The sequence below is a fragment of the Salvia hispanica genome, chromosome 4 (genome assembly GCF_023119035.1).
Source record: "Salvia hispanica cultivar TCC Black 2014 chromosome 4, UniMelb_Shisp_WGS_1.0, whole genome shotgun sequence".
Lineage (NCBI taxonomy): Eukaryota > Viridiplantae > Streptophyta > Magnoliopsida > Lamiales > Lamiaceae > Salvia > Salvia hispanica.
This window is the reverse complement of record NC_062968.1, coordinates 37,039,194-37,057,286: the sequence shown is the minus strand read 5'-3', so window position 1 is coordinate 37,057,286 and position 18,093 is coordinate 37,039,194. Positions and strand designations below refer to the sequence as shown.

The 18,093-nt window shown below is 32.9% G+C and overlaps 1 protein-coding gene and 1 long non-coding RNA gene across 4 annotated transcripts; one reads left to right on the top strand and one right to left on the bottom strand.

The window, feature by feature from the left end:
* The first annotated feature begins 10,295 nt into the window (after nt 1–10,295).
* Nucleotides 10,296–11,751, top strand: LOC125224250 (protein RGF1 INDUCIBLE TRANSCRIPTION FACTOR 1-like). Of its 2 annotated transcripts, none has more exons than XM_048127617.1 (4): nt 10,296–10,471; nt 10,627–10,809; nt 10,899–11,114; nt 11,316–11,751. In XM_048127617.1, exons 2-4 carry the CDS (start codon nt 10,636–10,638, stop codon nt 11,505–11,507), a joined length of 582 nt encoding a protein of 193 aa, XP_047983574.1. In that variant the 5' UTR covers nt 10,296–10,471; nt 10,627–10,635; the 3' UTR covers nt 11,508–11,751. The 2 variants fall into 2 exon arrangements, with proteins under 2 accessions (XP_047983574.1, XP_047983573.1); XM_048127616.1 differs by having other exon boundaries at nt 10,461–10,556.
* A 4,381-nt stretch (nt 11,752–16,132) lies between these two features.
* LOC125218547 lies at nt 16,133–16,969 on the bottom strand. 2 transcript variants are annotated; one of them, XR_007175973.1, is made up of 3 exons: nt 16,707–16,969; nt 16,280–16,316; nt 16,133–16,185 (listed from the first exon to the last, which is right to left on the bottom strand). It is a non-coding gene; the product is annotated as an uncharacterized LOC125218547 (long non-coding RNA). The 2 variants fall into 2 exon arrangements; XR_007175974.1 differs by having other exon boundaries at nt 16,725–16,969.
* Nucleotides 16,970–18,093: the final 1,124 nt, after the last annotated feature.

Here is an 18,093-nt window from a genome sequence, read left to right as displayed (position 1 = left end):
GGAAACTTTTGATCCGACACAAATTCGCACGAAGTTAACACGACACGAACACGCACGTTCAGGATTTGAGTCTTTATAGGGTCGACCCAGTAAGAACGTTAGGTCGGGTTTGGATTGTCCGTTAAGACTTATTTTAATTATTTTTATTAATTAAAAAATATTAAACTTTAATTTTAGTTATTTTTATTAATTAAAAAATATTACTATATTTTAATTTTAATTAATTAAATTATATTATACTTTAAATTTATTAATTTTTAAAATAGTAATTAATTTTTTTAAATTAAAAATGTTATACTTTAGATTTATAAAAAAAAGTAATTATTTTAATTATTTAATTTTATTATTTAGATTAAATATTACTACTATACTTAATAGTATTATACTTTAATTCTATTATTTTATTTTTAAGAAAATAATTATTCTAATTTTGTACTAATATCTTATTTTATCGTGTAACATCATGTTATAGTCGTTATCGTGTTGTCAAACTATATTATATAGTAAGTAACTTACTATCATTAACAGAGGGTTGACTTTTTTTTGTTTACACATAACCTGCACGAATCCGATACGAACTCGTTGGGTTAAAATCCGATGATTTTGGCTTGGGTTGGGTTTGACCTTATTGGGTTGGGTCGATAATAGGTTAACCCGATAACTATCCAACTCGCACGATTTGACAGCCCTCGATTGGAAATATCATTTTGACTTTTGAACTTATATATGTTCTTATATCTTTGTATTTGAAGCTATTAATGGAAATGAATTATTGTGTTAAAAAAATCTTTATTAGCATAATGCCTTTATGTTATTATCATAACTATAATTTTTTTTGTTTTGACTGATATTTTATATGTTCTAATATTAAAAAAAAATGCATATATCTATCTACGTAGTAGGAATGTGATCAAATGAAAACTCTAAATATGGTACAAACTCAAAACTATGATCTGAACCATTGAAAAATGTCAACAGATCACAAAAAAACATCAACAGGAAAATGTCAACAAAATTTCAACGGTAGTCAATGATTGATGTTGTGTTGATATTGTGTTGATACTTTGTTGACATTAAAATCTTGAAATTTTACACTGTGTTGATATTGTAATGAAACTGTGTTGAAGCTGTGTTGAGGAGTTTTAAGTTTGTACAATGTATAAGTTTGCATTTTATCACTTCCCTATGTAGTATGTTCTTATTTTTGCTCAATATCATTTTATCCACTTGTTTTAAACTGACTGTCACATCAGTGTAGTTCATCAGAAAAGGAAGAATTGATAATTAGATGAAATTAGACTATAATAAAGTTAGAGAACTGAGCTATGGTCCCCAGATGATAACCTATAAATACATAGATAGAATCTCATTCCTATCAGTTTTACGATAGAATGCAGAATACATTTCCTATGATAAACGTTAATACTTGGAAGACCAAATTTCATACTTTTTTTTATTAGACAGACCTCACGATTTTTGTATAAATAGTTCAACTTCATATTTAGACAAAGTCTTAAGCAAAAATGCAATTTAGTCTAATGACAAAACAGCTAGGAAATTTGAACGAGAAGCCTACACGGTGCAACAGTATCTCAACAAAGTTCACAACATAAGGTGTTTGAAAGGTCTATTCTCCAGGAGCTGATACGCCTTGCTTGAGTCGTTCTTTCTTCATCTTCTTCTTGGAGACAGGCTTCTTTTTTCCTCGGTGACAAGGTCTTTTAGGCGTAAGTGTAGAGCACATAATTTCCAACATGGAATGACAAGAGCAGCCCTCCGATGACAAGTAATACGATCAAAATACGACCAAATTTCATACTTAAAAATTCATTAAGAACATTGAAGATTATGGATCTAAATCCATGTATGCTTTCACGATATTATGTAACTCAAACATAATACTTATTAGATTGACCAAACAATATAGATGAGCCAAAACAAGAAAATGACCGTCTCCACTAGAATATATGTGCTGGTAATTTAAATTAATTTGGAAAAAAAAGTCTAATCCTTCAATTATAGTAGGAGTAGTACTATATAAGTTTTATGAGCTTCTCCTCACAGCGTACATCTTTAAAAGAGAACATTGTCTTATGATTTTTGAGCATTTTTTTTGTTTTAGGTCGTATATTATTAATGTGTAAAGTCTATCCTGAGTTGATTGTCATATAACAAAATTCTTGATTCTGGAAAATGTGTGGCCAATAAATTTGTTCTTAGATGGCTTGAATCAAAGTTGTTCTCTGACTGTTATATGCAGTTAATATGCATTGGAGTAGCCTTGTTGTGCTTGGTCAACTACCTACACCAAGAGATAATCACAGCTGCACCGCAGTTGGACAAAATCTGTTTGTCTTTGGTGATACAGATGGAATAAGGCAACTCAAGGATTTATATATCCTCAAAACTTGTACTTCAATCCTCTCAGTTTCTCTCTGTATTAATTTCCTGAGTTAGAGTTTTAGACATACTTTTATAGTAGTATATTTTTGTTTTTTATTCTTCAATGTCTATAAACCGACAATTTTGCTCATTATAGACTCCAACAGGTGGATCACACCATTCGTTACAGGTGATGTTCCTTAACCAAGAGAAGGCCATGGTGCCGTACTTATTGATAAAAAACTTTTTTATTTTTGGGGACGTAGCATCCTTAACGACAATGAAGTATTTTACAACAATGTTTATATGTTTCATACTGGTATGAATGAAATATTATCCTGTCAGAATTACCAAAAGTCATATATTCAAGCTTATGTTCTTTTTTGTTTGGAGATTATTATTTCTAGCAACGTATAAACACACAGATGGTAATCCTCCAAGTGCAAGGTTTGCTCATACTTTCACATCTTGGAGGAGGAACCAAATCATTGTTGTTGAGGGCCAAGACTCTGCAAATAAGTACACACACTTGATACATGTATATTGAGGATCCTTTGTTGACAGTCAATTAACAATCAGAGTAGATTCTTATAAAATTATGTTTGGTAATTAAATTTACACTTTTATGATTATATTTCCTCTTTGAACAATAGATCATTATATTTGGTCCGAGCTGGACACTTTTGGCCAACTTTTATCACCTCGTGTTGGGCACACATCACTTTGTTTAGGAAATAGGTTGTTTGTCTTTGGTGGTTTCTCAGATCATTGGAACTTTTATGATGTTTTTCATATTCTTGAAATTGCAAACCATCTTCAGGAGTAAGTTTGATTGAACAAGTTTTAGAGCATATGAATAATGTTTTGATTTTTATTGGTGGTCGGAGATACCCTGATCCATTGAATGAAGTCTCTTACCTACTAATCGGTACTACTTTCTCATCTTTAATTATCTTATGTGGTATTTATTCACTACGTGTTTATTAACTCATAAGTCACTAGGTATAGTAGATGGAGCAGATGAAATAATACAAACCCATGGTAGATGGGATGGTAACATTTTCTCATACTGAGGCTATTGATTTTTTTTTTTTTGGAACGGTATTCATTTGTGACCTATTTTAATTTGTTTAAACTTTAAACCACTTCTGATCGAAAGCACTTTCGATGGATTATCATACATAATGGAGTTTGAATTGTCAGAGGATATAACTTTGTTAAACTAAGAGGATATGTTTGGGAGAACCATTTGAACGTATCATTTCGAAAAACTGTTGGTGGAATGATTGAAATGGATCCCATATATGTTTTTGACTTTTAGATGCATTAGGTAAATTGTTTTTCTTCATCTTGGTCTTTTGTGATTCCTAGGATAAGAGTCATGTTCTATTTCTAAGAAGTTTTTTTCTTTTGCAGGCTGACATGCTTGACAGGGTTAAACGTTAAGAATTTTGTTGGTAAAAAAATACCTAATTCAATATATTGTAGTACTATTTTTAATTCTCGTGGAGTTTTCTTGTTGAAAATACTTATTCCGTACACGGTGCTTCCATTACTAATTATCATGGAGTTTAATCATAGTACTATATTTAATGTAAATTTTAAAGTGATGATAATTATATTTATAGTCGGCCACCGAAATACGCATGCCAGATCCGCAAACAGTAGTCGGCCACGACTTCTAGGATTATCGAGGGATGTCTGCCTTTGAATCCAATAGTGAACTGGCCTTTCCACGCCACCGGGCAGTTTCTCCATTCCCAGTGCATGCAATCAATGCTGCCCATCATCCCTGAGAAATCGTGCACTGAACCGTGCATATCTAGCAGTCTCTGGGAGTCTTCGAAGGTTGGCTTCCGTAGATACTCCGGACTGAATATTTCCCGGATGCACTTACAAAACCGCAATGAAAATATAATAAATAATAAACTTGAAATTGTACAAAAAATCCTCACTTTCTTAAGTATTGCACCAAACCTCTCGTGTAAACTTCACGGAAAAGTTGCTTCAATACTAACGCCCCAGGGAAAAAAAAAGACTATAATTAATGATTTTATATACTTATTTGCATACAAACATAAAACAATATGCATTAAACAACATATCGCACGGTAATGAAAAACACACTATAAACTAAGGACATTGGTTTGGCTCCATGAGCGGTAGCTTCATAAACATGAATGCAATGAACTTTGATGACCGAATAAGTTGTGGAAGGATTTAGATCATCGAGCAAGGTGTGAAATTGTTTCTTGATGTCGACCTTTCCTCCTCTGGTATGAACTAAAATGTCAAACTTGAGTTTGACAAGGTGAGTAGGAATATGTAGATAGTAAACTGTTTGATTTTGGTATCGACCCGAACACCGTGAATTTCAATTATCGGTCGACCGATTTCAGTTTGATTCTCGATTAACCGAATAACCAAAAACTGTTTACCCACCCCTAATAGGAATCACAACAACGTACCCTATTGACATTAGATGAGTGTCGCAGTAAAAGCTCTTTAGTCGTCCGCTGCTCCACAACATTCTGCCCCAAACCCCATAAAAATTCAAAAAAATAGAGAGAGAAAAGAAATACATACTCCCTTTGTCCCAAGTTAGTTGAGTCGTATTCCATTTTGGGTTGTTTCAAGTTACTTGACTCATTTTTTTTTTGGCTAAAAACAATACATTGAATCACACCCACTTTATTCTCTTTTTTTTAAATTTTAGTCTTTCTTACTTTATTCTCTCATCTACTCCCTCCGTCCTAAGGAAGATGACTCATTCCTTGGGTGGCACGAGATATTATATAACTTTATTTTGTGTGTTAAGTGGTGACAATAAAGTAAGAGAGAGTGAATAAAAGGGAAAATATGTCATCTTCAATTGGTCATCTCTTTTACTTATTTAACTCACTAAACACAACTTTCTCAAATTCCCATGCTGAAAAGAAACGCCTCAAGTAACATGGGACGGAGGGTAATTGAAGTATAGTTAGTGGTAAATGAGACTCACCACGTAAAAAATTTATCAGAAAAACATAAGAGTACCAAATATAGACATAGTTAATTTTGTGGGAAAGGAAAAGAAAAGAAAAAGACTACCTATAACGAAGTCACGAAGTGAGTATAGTAATATAAAGTGTTTTTAATTTCTTATTTTTTGTTGAACTTTATATTTTACTTTTTATTTTAAACTTAATTAATGTATTGAGCATTTGCTAATTTAGGTATTTATTTTGTGCTATGGAATAGGCTTAGTAATGACATTGTATAATAGTAATAAATTTGTTAATTAAGGATTCTTTATTGATTTATTTATTTTAGTTTTATTTAAATTTTAAAAATTAGTATTATTTTACTTTTATGTTAAAAATTAGTCTTATTTCTTTTTTCGCCATTCACATAATTAATGTTTGTCTATTTGTAATAAGTTTATTCTCTCTAGTTAGTTTCATTCTATGTTAATAACATTTCAACCATTTTTTTTCTCTACCGTTATTTTACTTTATCAATTTTTGCAATAAAACTCATGTTATTTACAATTAAGACTATTTTTTTGATGGCGGTATTACAATATTTATCATTTAGGTGAAGTTCGATTGTCATGATTCATTATCATATGATTATCAAGGATAGTGATACAATGCAAATTTTAAATATTGTACAAACACCAAACTATGATTTGCACCGTTAGTAAATGTCAATAGATAACAAAATAACAGCAAAAAAAATGTTAACACAACATCAATCATTGACATTGTATTGACATTTTTTTTGCTATTATTTGTCGTATGTTGACATTTTCTGACAGTCCAGATCATAGCCCGAAGCTTGTTCGATATTTAGAATTTGCATTTGATTAAATCTCTGATTATCAATATAGGATTATGTTGTGAGATTATTTTAGTTAGTAGTAATTATTAGTATATGATTATCTATCTGGATTTAAATTATGAGATTCAATTTTATAAATTAACTATAATATATAATTAATCATGAGATATAATTTTGTCGAATTTACTCTTTAATATCACTAATTATGACCGTTTTTTCCTAATGGCAAAGGTTTCTTTATATTTTTGTTTTGATTGCCGGGAAAATACGAGGGGTTGTTTAAAGGTGGAATATTGGTGAACATGTACTTTGTTAAAAAAGATTAGTCTGGTTGTTGATTCGGCCCAATCTTATTTAGCCTGCAAAAGGGCCCAAAGTGGCTCACAGTCAATTTGCAAAGTCGACGATTAAGTAAGTGATTTAAATCCAACATTATTAGAAAATTCTCTGAATTATGCATATGTTACTTATCCAACACAATATGTTGATTGATTAATGATTTCATTTCTCGTATACTTGGCAATAGAATTGAATATATCTCACCACAAGATCCTAGTGTTTTTTAGTATAATACCACCACATTCTTAGAAATCTTGACCAAATTTACTACTCCTTATTTATAGTCACATAATATTTCTAGAAATTATGCTATAATAAAAGAAGGGACACGTCCCATTCATCATTTTTTCTATGATCATTGGTCATAGACCCATAGGACCAATCATGAACAACATTTCAATGATTGTTGATCAAATAATTACTTATTGTTTTGTTGTTAAGGATCTTATATAAAAGATAAAATGTCTCTATAGCACGAAGTTTGGATTATTAAACTTAACTAATTATTGTGGAATAATTAAAGTTAACATGTAGTTAGGCACTAATTCCGAGTGTACATTGTCGCATCACGCATGTTCCCATATGTTTGTCAGTATCGCTCCCTTGCTAATCACATAAAGTAGTTGTTGCACATACAGTACATATTATTGAATAGTCATCTTGTTTAGGAGTTTGAATAATTTAAACTAATTTTTACTTAGTGGAGTACTATTTTCACATAGTTCCGACCCAGCAATAATTAAACTCTTTTTTCTATTTTTTTTATTGTGTAAATGATTTTTCCTTTTATGACGGAAACATCATGTATACATATACCACCTACATATATCTCTCACTATTAATTTTCAGGTATTTTTGAGTTACTACTATACTAATATCAAATTTTGTGAATAAAGATATCACCATAGGTTTTGTTAAAATGACAACACCTCTTAAAATGACACTGTGAACACTACATATCCAGCAATATTATAAACGCTACACAACAATATTATAAACTCTACACAACGATCTATAGATTGATGTATATAGCGTGTTGGATATTGCTTGCCGAGATTTTTGCACTTGAGCATTTTTTTTATTACTATATGACAGCTTATTATTCGTCCACGTGTACAAAGGATTAGCTATGAATGGTGGTATGATGTTATTTTAAGAGTTGTTATCATTTTAACGCACCCCTATCACCATAAGTACCTCTTACTTATCACATCAAATACACTAAACATGCAACTAAACATTCTTGACAATAAAGCACAATTTAGAATATAAAAATATTGTGAGGCATGATTCATTTTATTCTTTAAAATTAAATACTCCCTCCGTCCCACTTTAGGAGTCCCAGTTTATTACTTTTTGATGTCTCACTTTAAGAGTCCCGGTTGGAATATTCTATAATTGGTAATAGGCCTCACATTCCACTCACCTTTTTACACTCAATTTTTATTATAAAATTAATATATAAAAGTAGGACCCACATTCCATTAACTTTTGTCACCAACTTTCTCTTATATTTCTTAAAACCCGTGCCAAACTCAATCGGGACTCCTAAAGTGGGACGGAGGGAGTAAGTATTACTATTATTATGTGTGCTTGCCATTTTTAATATTTCATATATTTTCTTCCTCAGCGAGATCTAATTAAGTACCCTATTAGATTCACAATTCATTATATGATGAAACAAGTAAATGTGCGCGTGATTCATAATTTAATTTGTATATATGCGGTTGCATGTCTTAAAGTCAGAATTCAAAATCTTCATTTAATATAACACAATTCTATACTTATACTAAGTTAGTGTTTAAATTTTAATAACATACTAGTACTACTTATTATTAGAGGTCAATTAATGATCGACTGGGAACGATTAGATTTTTTCTGAAGAAAAATGATTGATAGTTAAGAAGTTGATTTCACGCACATAAACATTTGTAATTTATCATGGTAGCATAGTAAACTTATGTCTATTTAGTTTGATATATTATGGATAATAAGAAATGATATACCACTACAAATATTGTATTACAATGAACAAACAAAATATGTATTGAGAAGTATGTATGTACTAGTAGTGGCATAATAAGACATAATGTTTGATTAATTAATTCACACATTAGGCATAATGAGGAGTGAAGATAACTATAATGGAAGATTGAAGAGTGCTATGTATTCTCTATTTGTTTATACTATATTGTCAATCCCAATGGTCTTAGTTTTGTGCCAAACTTGATAGTGCCGGCAACAATAAAGATGTATTCTTTCCTGCTCATATCTTCATACTTGTTTCTTGAATTCAACCAGTTATAGATTCCCATTCTTCTTTTTTCGTTTTCATCTTTAGCCTGATATGTGTGCGAAATATATAATTGATGGCTTTGCATCTTCTCTTATAACAAAGCTTTCATGAATTATCTTATGCACATTAAATCTATAATTCATAAAATTAAATATTTTTTACATTAATCAACATCATTTTTCTTAATATGAACGAGCTTTTTAATTTAGTACGTAAATCCAATCAATGGCCACACAACTTGGAACCATGATTCATTAATATGGAACAATAGTGAGGCAAATTACTGGAAACAAAATGATGATTTTGTCATTATTAGATTTCATAACATTCAAAATTTTGCGTGGAAAATGAACGTTTTCTTATTAGATCACAAAAAATGGTAGATCATGTATATTAAAGCAAAAACTTGATTAATTATATCAACAGGGTTATTAACCTTTGATTTTATAAAAAATTGTATGTCACACGTACGTAACTGAATGAATATTTGCATAAATTTGGAGCATTAGTCTGAATACGAAACATCGTCGGACCATCCGATCGTCTGTTTATAATTTGGTGGAAGTCACCTTTCAGTGCCTTTATTTGATTAATCACGGTCGTTATTTTTAATTATACCGGTTCTTATGTAAAAAAAGAAAATAGAGTCAATTTAACTATCTTAGGCAATCCTCGTAGATAAGTTTTGTCAATGCAGTAGCCACCCCAAGAGTGCTTTTATCCCTATTTTGGAGAGTTTTGAGCCCTTGATGACATGGCAAAAGGGTAGGTATAATCACTTGATAAAATCAATATTCATATAATTTTTTTAATTTATTAAAAACTCTATATGCCCCTGGAAAGTATTCGTAATATTTGATGTAGTCTAGAAACCACACAAAAAATGGGTATCGAAAGTAGGTAAATACTCCTTCGAATATTAATGTTCATTGTATAAATAACTAAATTCCAACTATATCCATCTCAATTGTGTATATTAATATCGACACAATACATTATCATCGTTTAATTGAAATAATATCTTCTAACAATTTTATAAATAATCATTGATTGATATGTACATATAGTAAGATATATACTGGTCTTTAATTTGAAGAAAAACTATTTGACGAAGTGAATATATTAATTTAATTTACGTATAACATCTAAATTTGAAGGTGATTCATCTCCAACGAAATTGATCCAAAAAAGAAGAGGCGGATATGAATATCTTGGTGACAGTGAAATTAGGAAATTAATAAAAAAAAAAGAATTTGGTAGTTTAATTAGCTTACGTTGGATTATAAATCTTGATTCGGACGTGACATCCTGCCTAAATCTCATGCCCATTATTAGTGAAGCGTGAAATATGGGAAGTGTCAAGGGTATTTTGGAGAATTCAAATACTGCAAGCCCTTTTGTAGCGTGGGGTGTAGCCGCACCTTCATGTCTACGTAGAAACAATATTGTTAGCGTAAGCGCCAAACCCTTGTCTCTCTCTCTTTCATCTCATCCAACGGCCCACCGAAATCCTGAGCCACCCCTTCTGATCCTAACCGCTCCATCTTTAATTTCATCATAATTTAGGCTTTTTGTCCCTTCCTTCGCTTAGGTGTAGTTTTGTTGTTGATTTTTAAGTTGCTGGTTGTTTAGGTTAGGCCTTCTCCCTCCCCTCTCTCTCCTCTCTTCTCTTCTTCTTCTTCTTCTTCATCATTGGAGGAATCCATATTTGATTATGGTAATGCCTGTGTATAATTGTATTCACTTTAATTAAAGTTTTGGTTAATTAATTGATTGGGTTGTGGCAGGGTACAACAATGCAGGTTCCTCCGTGGCTGGAGAGGCTCTTAAACACATCTTTCTTCAACAACTGCCGCATCCACGGCGACGCGGCCCGCGGCGAATGCAACATGTATTGCTTGGACTGCAATGCCGACGCCTTCTGCTACTACTGCCGCTCCTCCAAACACAAAGACCATCAAGTAATTCAGGTGAATTCATTATTTTCCACGGACATTATGAATTTGGTTGAATGTTAGTAACACTGATGACAATGATGGAAATTCGAACAATGTTGTAGATACGGAGATCTTCGTACCACGATGTGGTGAGGGTTTCGGAGATTCAGAAGGTTTTGGACATAAGCGGAGTTCAGACATATGTAATAAACAGCGCAAGGGTTTTGTTCCTCAACGAGAGGCCTCAGCCGAAAGGCGGCAAGGCCGTCTCTCATCTCTGCCAAATCTGCGGGAGAAGCCTCTTGGACACATTCCTCTTCTGCTCTTTGGGATGCAAGGTCAGCACCTTCTCCCTCTAAATCCCAATTGCCAATTCCGCCATTGATAAAGAATGAACGATGATGATCATCATCTCCATCCTTTTCATTGCATAACCAACTCATTCCAGTCAATGTCATCTTTTTTTTTGTTATCTAATGCGTGTTTCATTATCATCATCATTTATCTAATACTACTAGTATTGATGTATTTGTATATAGGTTGTAGGGATAAAGGGAAATGGGTTAATTAGCGAAGGAACATCGACATCGGCATCGGCATCATACATGGAGAGAGATGAAGAGGGGGAATTGCGTGAGGGGTCACAACAAGACATATACCCGCCCACGCCCCCTCCACCTTCAAGATCAAGAAGAAAAGGCATTCCTCAAAGGGCTCCTTTTAGGTCATAATTCTTTCTTTTTGCCTAATACTTTTCTTCAAATTTAAATTAAGGCTCATAATTTACTCCTAAATACAACTCACATTTTGGGGTCCTTGTCCCAAAAAGAAGCAATTATAGGTAGCAATTTTTAATTCAAATTGGGGGATTCTTTCTTTCCTTGGGTGGGTGGTGGGTAGGGGTCCCAACTCAACAAAAAACAAAATCTGTTGAGGATGGAAAACATCAATAATGCAAAAGAATTGTTATTGAAATTTGTTTGCAAGACAAGGGTGTACATTAATTATTGTAATTAATAAAGAAAATTATAAAAAGTACAGTTGGCCACTTCTTGTTGAGTCCGTCACGGCCCGTTTCATAGTTTTCATGGGGCCATCAATCAACCCACATGCTCCATGTATACCTTTTTATTTTATTTTTATTAACATTATAACATGTAATGCGCCAAATCACATTAATTCGGTTTGAATATGATGCTCTCTTCTTTTCTTAATGCTATCTAATTTAATCTCACAAACTAAAACTAAGATTATATCAAAATGGGTTGTCAGCCGAACAATTAGGATTCAGGTTCAGTCGTATACATCTTGATTAGATTATAAATGTTTATTAATAAAAAATGACTATAAATGTTTATTAATAAAAAAGGACTTTTGAGTGATCGATTAGATTATTGATTCAACAAGTAGCTAGAGCGAAGTTTCCTTTCCTCGTGGTTTGAAGCAATGGATATTCTCGGCAACTAATTTACTATAACCAGTTAATTACTCCCTCCATCCGTGAATAAGAGTCTCATATTTTTCTGGCACGGGTTTTAAGAAATGTAAAAAAAATGAGTGGAAGAAAGTTAGTGGAATAAATGTTATATATTAGTTTTAAATGCTATGTGAAATGAATGAGATAGTGGAATGTGAGAGTCTTTTTACCATTTATAATAATTATGAATCGAGACTCTTATTCGCGGATAGAGAGAGATTATTACTAATCTATAAGTAGCTTTCAAAAATTCAAATGTTTTAAATTTTTAATCTCACTAGGTAATGGAGTCCACCCTCTGAATATAAATTCATACTATAGGCCAACAAGTAAAATATGGATTGGTCAGTTTGTGCAACATAGGGCTTAAATGGTTCATCTTATAGACATGCGTGGAGTAATATTTAATGGAACAAATGCACCTTCACTCGTCAACAAATTGGTCTCCCTACAAATCAATTAAATACTACCACAAGTACTAGTACTAGTACTAGCTATAAGTTTTTGACTATATAACTCAAGCGTGCAGATATCAAATTGACTGGACTAGTCTACAATATCTGGCGCATTCAATTGCTATACCTGACTACTTATAGAACACATCTACTATTGAGTAATGCAATTGTATAAGGTGTTAGAATAATTCATATCCAATTCCAATTAGTTTGAGGACTTTTTGAGAGTGATCTTAAAACACATACGTGCAGACTTGACCAAAGCGGACAATATCAAACTATTGTTGCAGTCGACAATCCAAACAAGTGGTATTAGAGCCCAGGTTACATGGGTCAGGCACATTATGACCAAAGGGTTGGGCCTGGATGACTCAAGTTCGAGTCTGGCCCGTAATGTCTCGATATGTTGACTGCGTCTGTCTGTTCCTGATGTGGTCTCAATTTGAGGGGGAGGTTTGTTTAGTACAAACATATCCCAACACCGGGTGTTTGAGGGAAGTTGGAAGATGTATATAATTTCTGTCCAGTCCCAAGTTTGTTGAGTACAAACTTATCCCACATCAAGTGTTTGAGGAAATGAAAGGCGTATATAATTTCTATTCAACTCCAACCAGTTCTGAGAGTGACCCAAAAACAAATCCGTATGAGCTTGACCGAAAACAGACAATATCAAACTATTGTTGGGTAAATAATTAAGGGTGGCGATGCAAGTGGAAGTTTGGTTCTTTAATAACCGATACATTTGGACCATGTTATTGTAAAATTGTTGTTATCAAAATCATGCTATCATATTAACTACTCCTCTTTTTAGTTAACTTTAGTTGATGGATAGCAATAGCATTGATCCTCTATTATATTTTTCAAACGAACGGATTGACTGGAAAATAGAAAGATTAGTATGTAGACATAATATTTGAATTATATGAAAAATAATTAGTTTCACAGTTTGTTTAGGTATAAAACTTGACTAGCAAATTAAGCAATCATTTTATTAAATGGGCTAAAGTTGTGTTAGTTGTGATGCAATAAAGGTTATATAGTTGGATATAGAAAAGGTAGGCCCAATATTAGCAGGCTCAAACAACAAAAATAAAATGTGCATAATTTCTACGGTTTGGTATGCGCGCATTTTGAAAAAAAAAGAATACTACTCTATTAGGTTTCCTAAATACTCACTTCATATTAGTAAAATCGTTTAATAGCATCGTTATTTAACCATAAATAATTGTGCGGGTAAACAAAAGCTCATTCCAAACATTTGTTTCGTTTCTTGATTATGAAGAACTGGCCGTCGGTGACTGGAAATGGTAAGATCGAATTCGTCACCAATTGTATGTATGCTGCCAAAATATGTAGAACGGTTGTTTTTTATACTTATACGACGGATACATCTTCTTGTTAGGTTCCGTCCACGACACCAAGGCATCCCTTCAAATATGATAATATGAGATACAAGTCAATTTTTTTCATCAATCCAAAAAAATGCTACAACTCGCTGATAGTAGGCTATTTATTTAAATCACATTCATATAACACTAAAATAATAAAACCATGAACCACTACTGAGGATCCAATCACTCATTGGACATAACCTCTGGTTTAACTAGGAGTAGGGAGTGTAGACGTAGTTGGAGACGGTGTCAAGACTTCAAAAAGTTGAATCCAACTATACGATTAGTGTTTTGGTGAGCTAGTATGCTGATATATATTACTATACGTTCTTCAACGAAAACTTATTCCATCGTTCAATCCATCAAGATCTTGATTCGGCGTATTTCGACTGTGCAATATGAAGATATGATTTTCTGTGGTTGTACGTAATCCACAAAGTGGAAATATTTGGATTGTACGTAATCCTAACAAGTATAGTACGTAATCCACAAACTTATTCTCACTATTCAAACTCCTAACAAGTATAGTACGTAATCCACAAAGTGGAAATATTTGAATTGTTAACTCAGCTTGAGTTTTGAGGGTTTTTTTGGTAATACCGTCACTCTTTAGATTGAGTTTAGATTTAGAAATTACGCCCTTGAGCTCCACAATTTAGGTGTGGGAACTATTAATCCTAGACATAAGTAAAAAGGAAAACTAGTAAACTGAACTAATATAGGCAATCAATATCTAGACATACACTTGGATCAAGACTTTACTTCCTAATTAAGGCTTAGATTTGACTAACCTCTCGAAGTATTAAAGCTAAAGGTTGAAATAATTAATAGCTTATAGCGATAAGGGACAAGTCTAAAAAGTAGAAGTAAAACAAGAGATAAACTTAAAAAAGCAAAAGTATAACGATCAAGAGAGAAGAATTGAGCAAATAAATCAGATCCTAATTACCAAAACTAGAAATTAAAGTAGGGTACAAAAGATTCTAAAAGGCAAATGGAGTATGAATTTCAGGGTATAAAATATTACTGGTACACTCCCTCCGTTCATAAAAATAGATAAAATTGTAAACAATATATACGAGTTTTAATGAAATTGGTAAAATAAGAGAGAGTGAGAGAAAATGTGCATGGTGGAATTAGTATTAGTCACTACAAAAATCTCGCGATTTAGCAACGGAAAATTCCGCTGCTAAATGACTAAATTCCGTTGCTAAATCATATTAGCAGCGGATTAGTAGCGGATATTGTCCGCCGCTAAAGACCTCGCTGCCAAATCACTTGTAGCGTACAAAGTCCGCTACTAAGACCTAGCAACGGATTTCCAACAGACGAAATCCGCTACTAAATGTTGAAATCAAAACAGAAACGAAAATGAATCAAGTTTAGCAACAGATATATTCGTTGCTAGTACTAGCGGATCAGTAGCAGAATTTCATTAGTAAGAGATTAGCAACGGATATATTCCGCTACTGTAGTTTTTTTTTTATTTATTTATATTTTACTTCAATTGCTATTCCGTTGCTAACTTTAAATTTATATTACGGATCAATTATTTTATTGTTTGCCCAGTTTCGACAACCTGTTTACTACAAACCAACATCTCAACAAATAAATAACAACAATTCTTTGTAGCAAAAAATAATAATAGATAAACTAATAAGTATTTTTCAAATTACATAAAGTTCGATATTGTCATAACTTTAAAATATAGATAATAATGAATCTCAAAAAGGTCAAACTCATAATTCTTCATAATCATGACTAGAGACTGAACAACTGAATAACTCGAGTTATGGGACTGTTGGGACATGAACTGCGCCTTGGCTTCTCCCTCAAACGACATCCTAAAACTATCAACATTCTGTGGTTGGTGATTTGATCTCCCGGGCTTGTCCATACTACGCCTTGGCTTCTCCCTCCTGTCGCTGCTCTTCCTCGGAGCATCAAAAATATCTATGCTCTTCCTCGTGCTCGTTCCGTGCTATGGAGATCGCTCCACTGTTGCCACAAACTTCTTGAGATGTTTGATGTATTCCAAACACTTGAAAGCAGCTTCAATAACCGCATTTGTATTATGCTCACTGGGCTACAAACAAAAACCAACATAACCATCTTTTTCACAGTTACAGTATATGCTCCAAGAGAAAGATCCAACAAAAAGCATCAGATCTAGCACTCACTGTCCCAGTCGACTGCCCATATCCAGAGTAGTCATACCTGATCATATTCAAAGAAGCTTCACAAAGTTATTCTTTTCTACAATATGTGACACACACCCAAACACACACTCACATGTGAATATATGAGTTCACAGATTGTACAAACTATTCTATAATTTATCACTAGATGTAGCAGTAGCAAAGCACACAATTCCTATGGTAAAAATTCAATCTCGAGAAATTTTCTTACTTTCAAAGGTTTCCAAATTATAATGATGAGCATGAACCTAGAGCACGAAACTCAGAATCCAAATAAAGTAAAAGAGTTTTAGCATAATGTGAACGGAAAATCGCATCTGCTTAATCAATTTTATATGCTTTTCTGCGAACCAAATTCATTCAAAAACTGCTAGAATTGACCGATTGAAGACGAAAAAAGCATATGTACCCAAGGAGATTGACGCACATATGAATGTTGAGCTCGATGAAGAGCTCGTACTTCTGTCCGAGTCGGCAGCATTGCCATGGGAGTAGAGAAGCGTGGAGGTAGCCATGGGTGTCGCACGTAGACCACCACAATCTCCGAGCCCTGCCGCGTGGGGAGGCGCATGACCACCACTTTCTGTTGTATAAATCCTAATGTACTCTTAGGATGGCTTTCTAAATATCATCAAAAACATCACTCTGGTTAATCAAAATCTGATATCAGTAACAAATAATAATCCTAATAAAGCAAAATTGCCAACTAAACAAAAATTCCCCATTAGAATTGATCCAACATAAACTAGAACCATTTAGCCATACACGCTAGAATTGGTGCTCCTCTTTCATCCTATTCAATATATGAGGGAACACCACACCCACAAGCAAGTAACTGAACAGGCAAAATTTAGATTAGGCAAAATTAAGATGTGCACTGTGGGATAGAGAGAGAGAGAGAGAGAGCCGTGGGAGGAGAAGCAGGGACGGTCGTCAGGTGTCGAGGTAGGCGGCCGTCGATGGAGGCGGCGACGGCGTCGAGAGAGGCTGTGGCGTCGAAGCGGCGTGGGAGTTAAGGGTTGAATCGTGCGTTGTGGTGTGTGAGTTGAGTGAAAGTAATTAATAATTAATAATCCAATTATATGGAGTACCACTTAAAAAATTTATTTGCACCCATCTTCTATCACGTAATTGACTATCAATAATTAACATAAAAAAATAATTTTAGTTGCAGCTCCAAAAAAAATCAGATAATTAAATGACATAAAAATTATAAAAACAATATTTTAATTAAAAATTGTATATTTATTTTAATAAGTTTGAAATAATGTGAAAAATTATTATGAATTTACTATGTCACTTCTTTTGTATTGCTATTAACTAATAACAAAACTAGGGGAGTGTTATATTGCTAACTCAATGCTTAATTGCTAACTACAACTCAATAATAGTCATTAGATATTCAAATTAAAGGCCTAGATCATCAACCACAAAATGTCAATACGATCAACAAAAAACGTCAATAAGGCTATAAGATTAATTCCAATAAAAATCAATAGGGGTATTAATGTCAAGTTAGTTATAACTAACTTTTAAAAGAAATCCCAACACTTTAAATTCATATAACATATATCAAATTAAAGATAATTTTATAAGGATTCCAACGATATACTATATGCATATGTTCAGAGCGTTAAAATTTGAAAAAAATCTAGAATTTTACGCATTTTTTTTCGATTTAATTAATAAAAACGAAAAATTATACGTGGCAAATTATAGACCACACGTTTTTTAAAATCATGTGGCCTTAAATTATTGTAGTTAGCAATTGATCACTCCCCAACAAAACTAATACA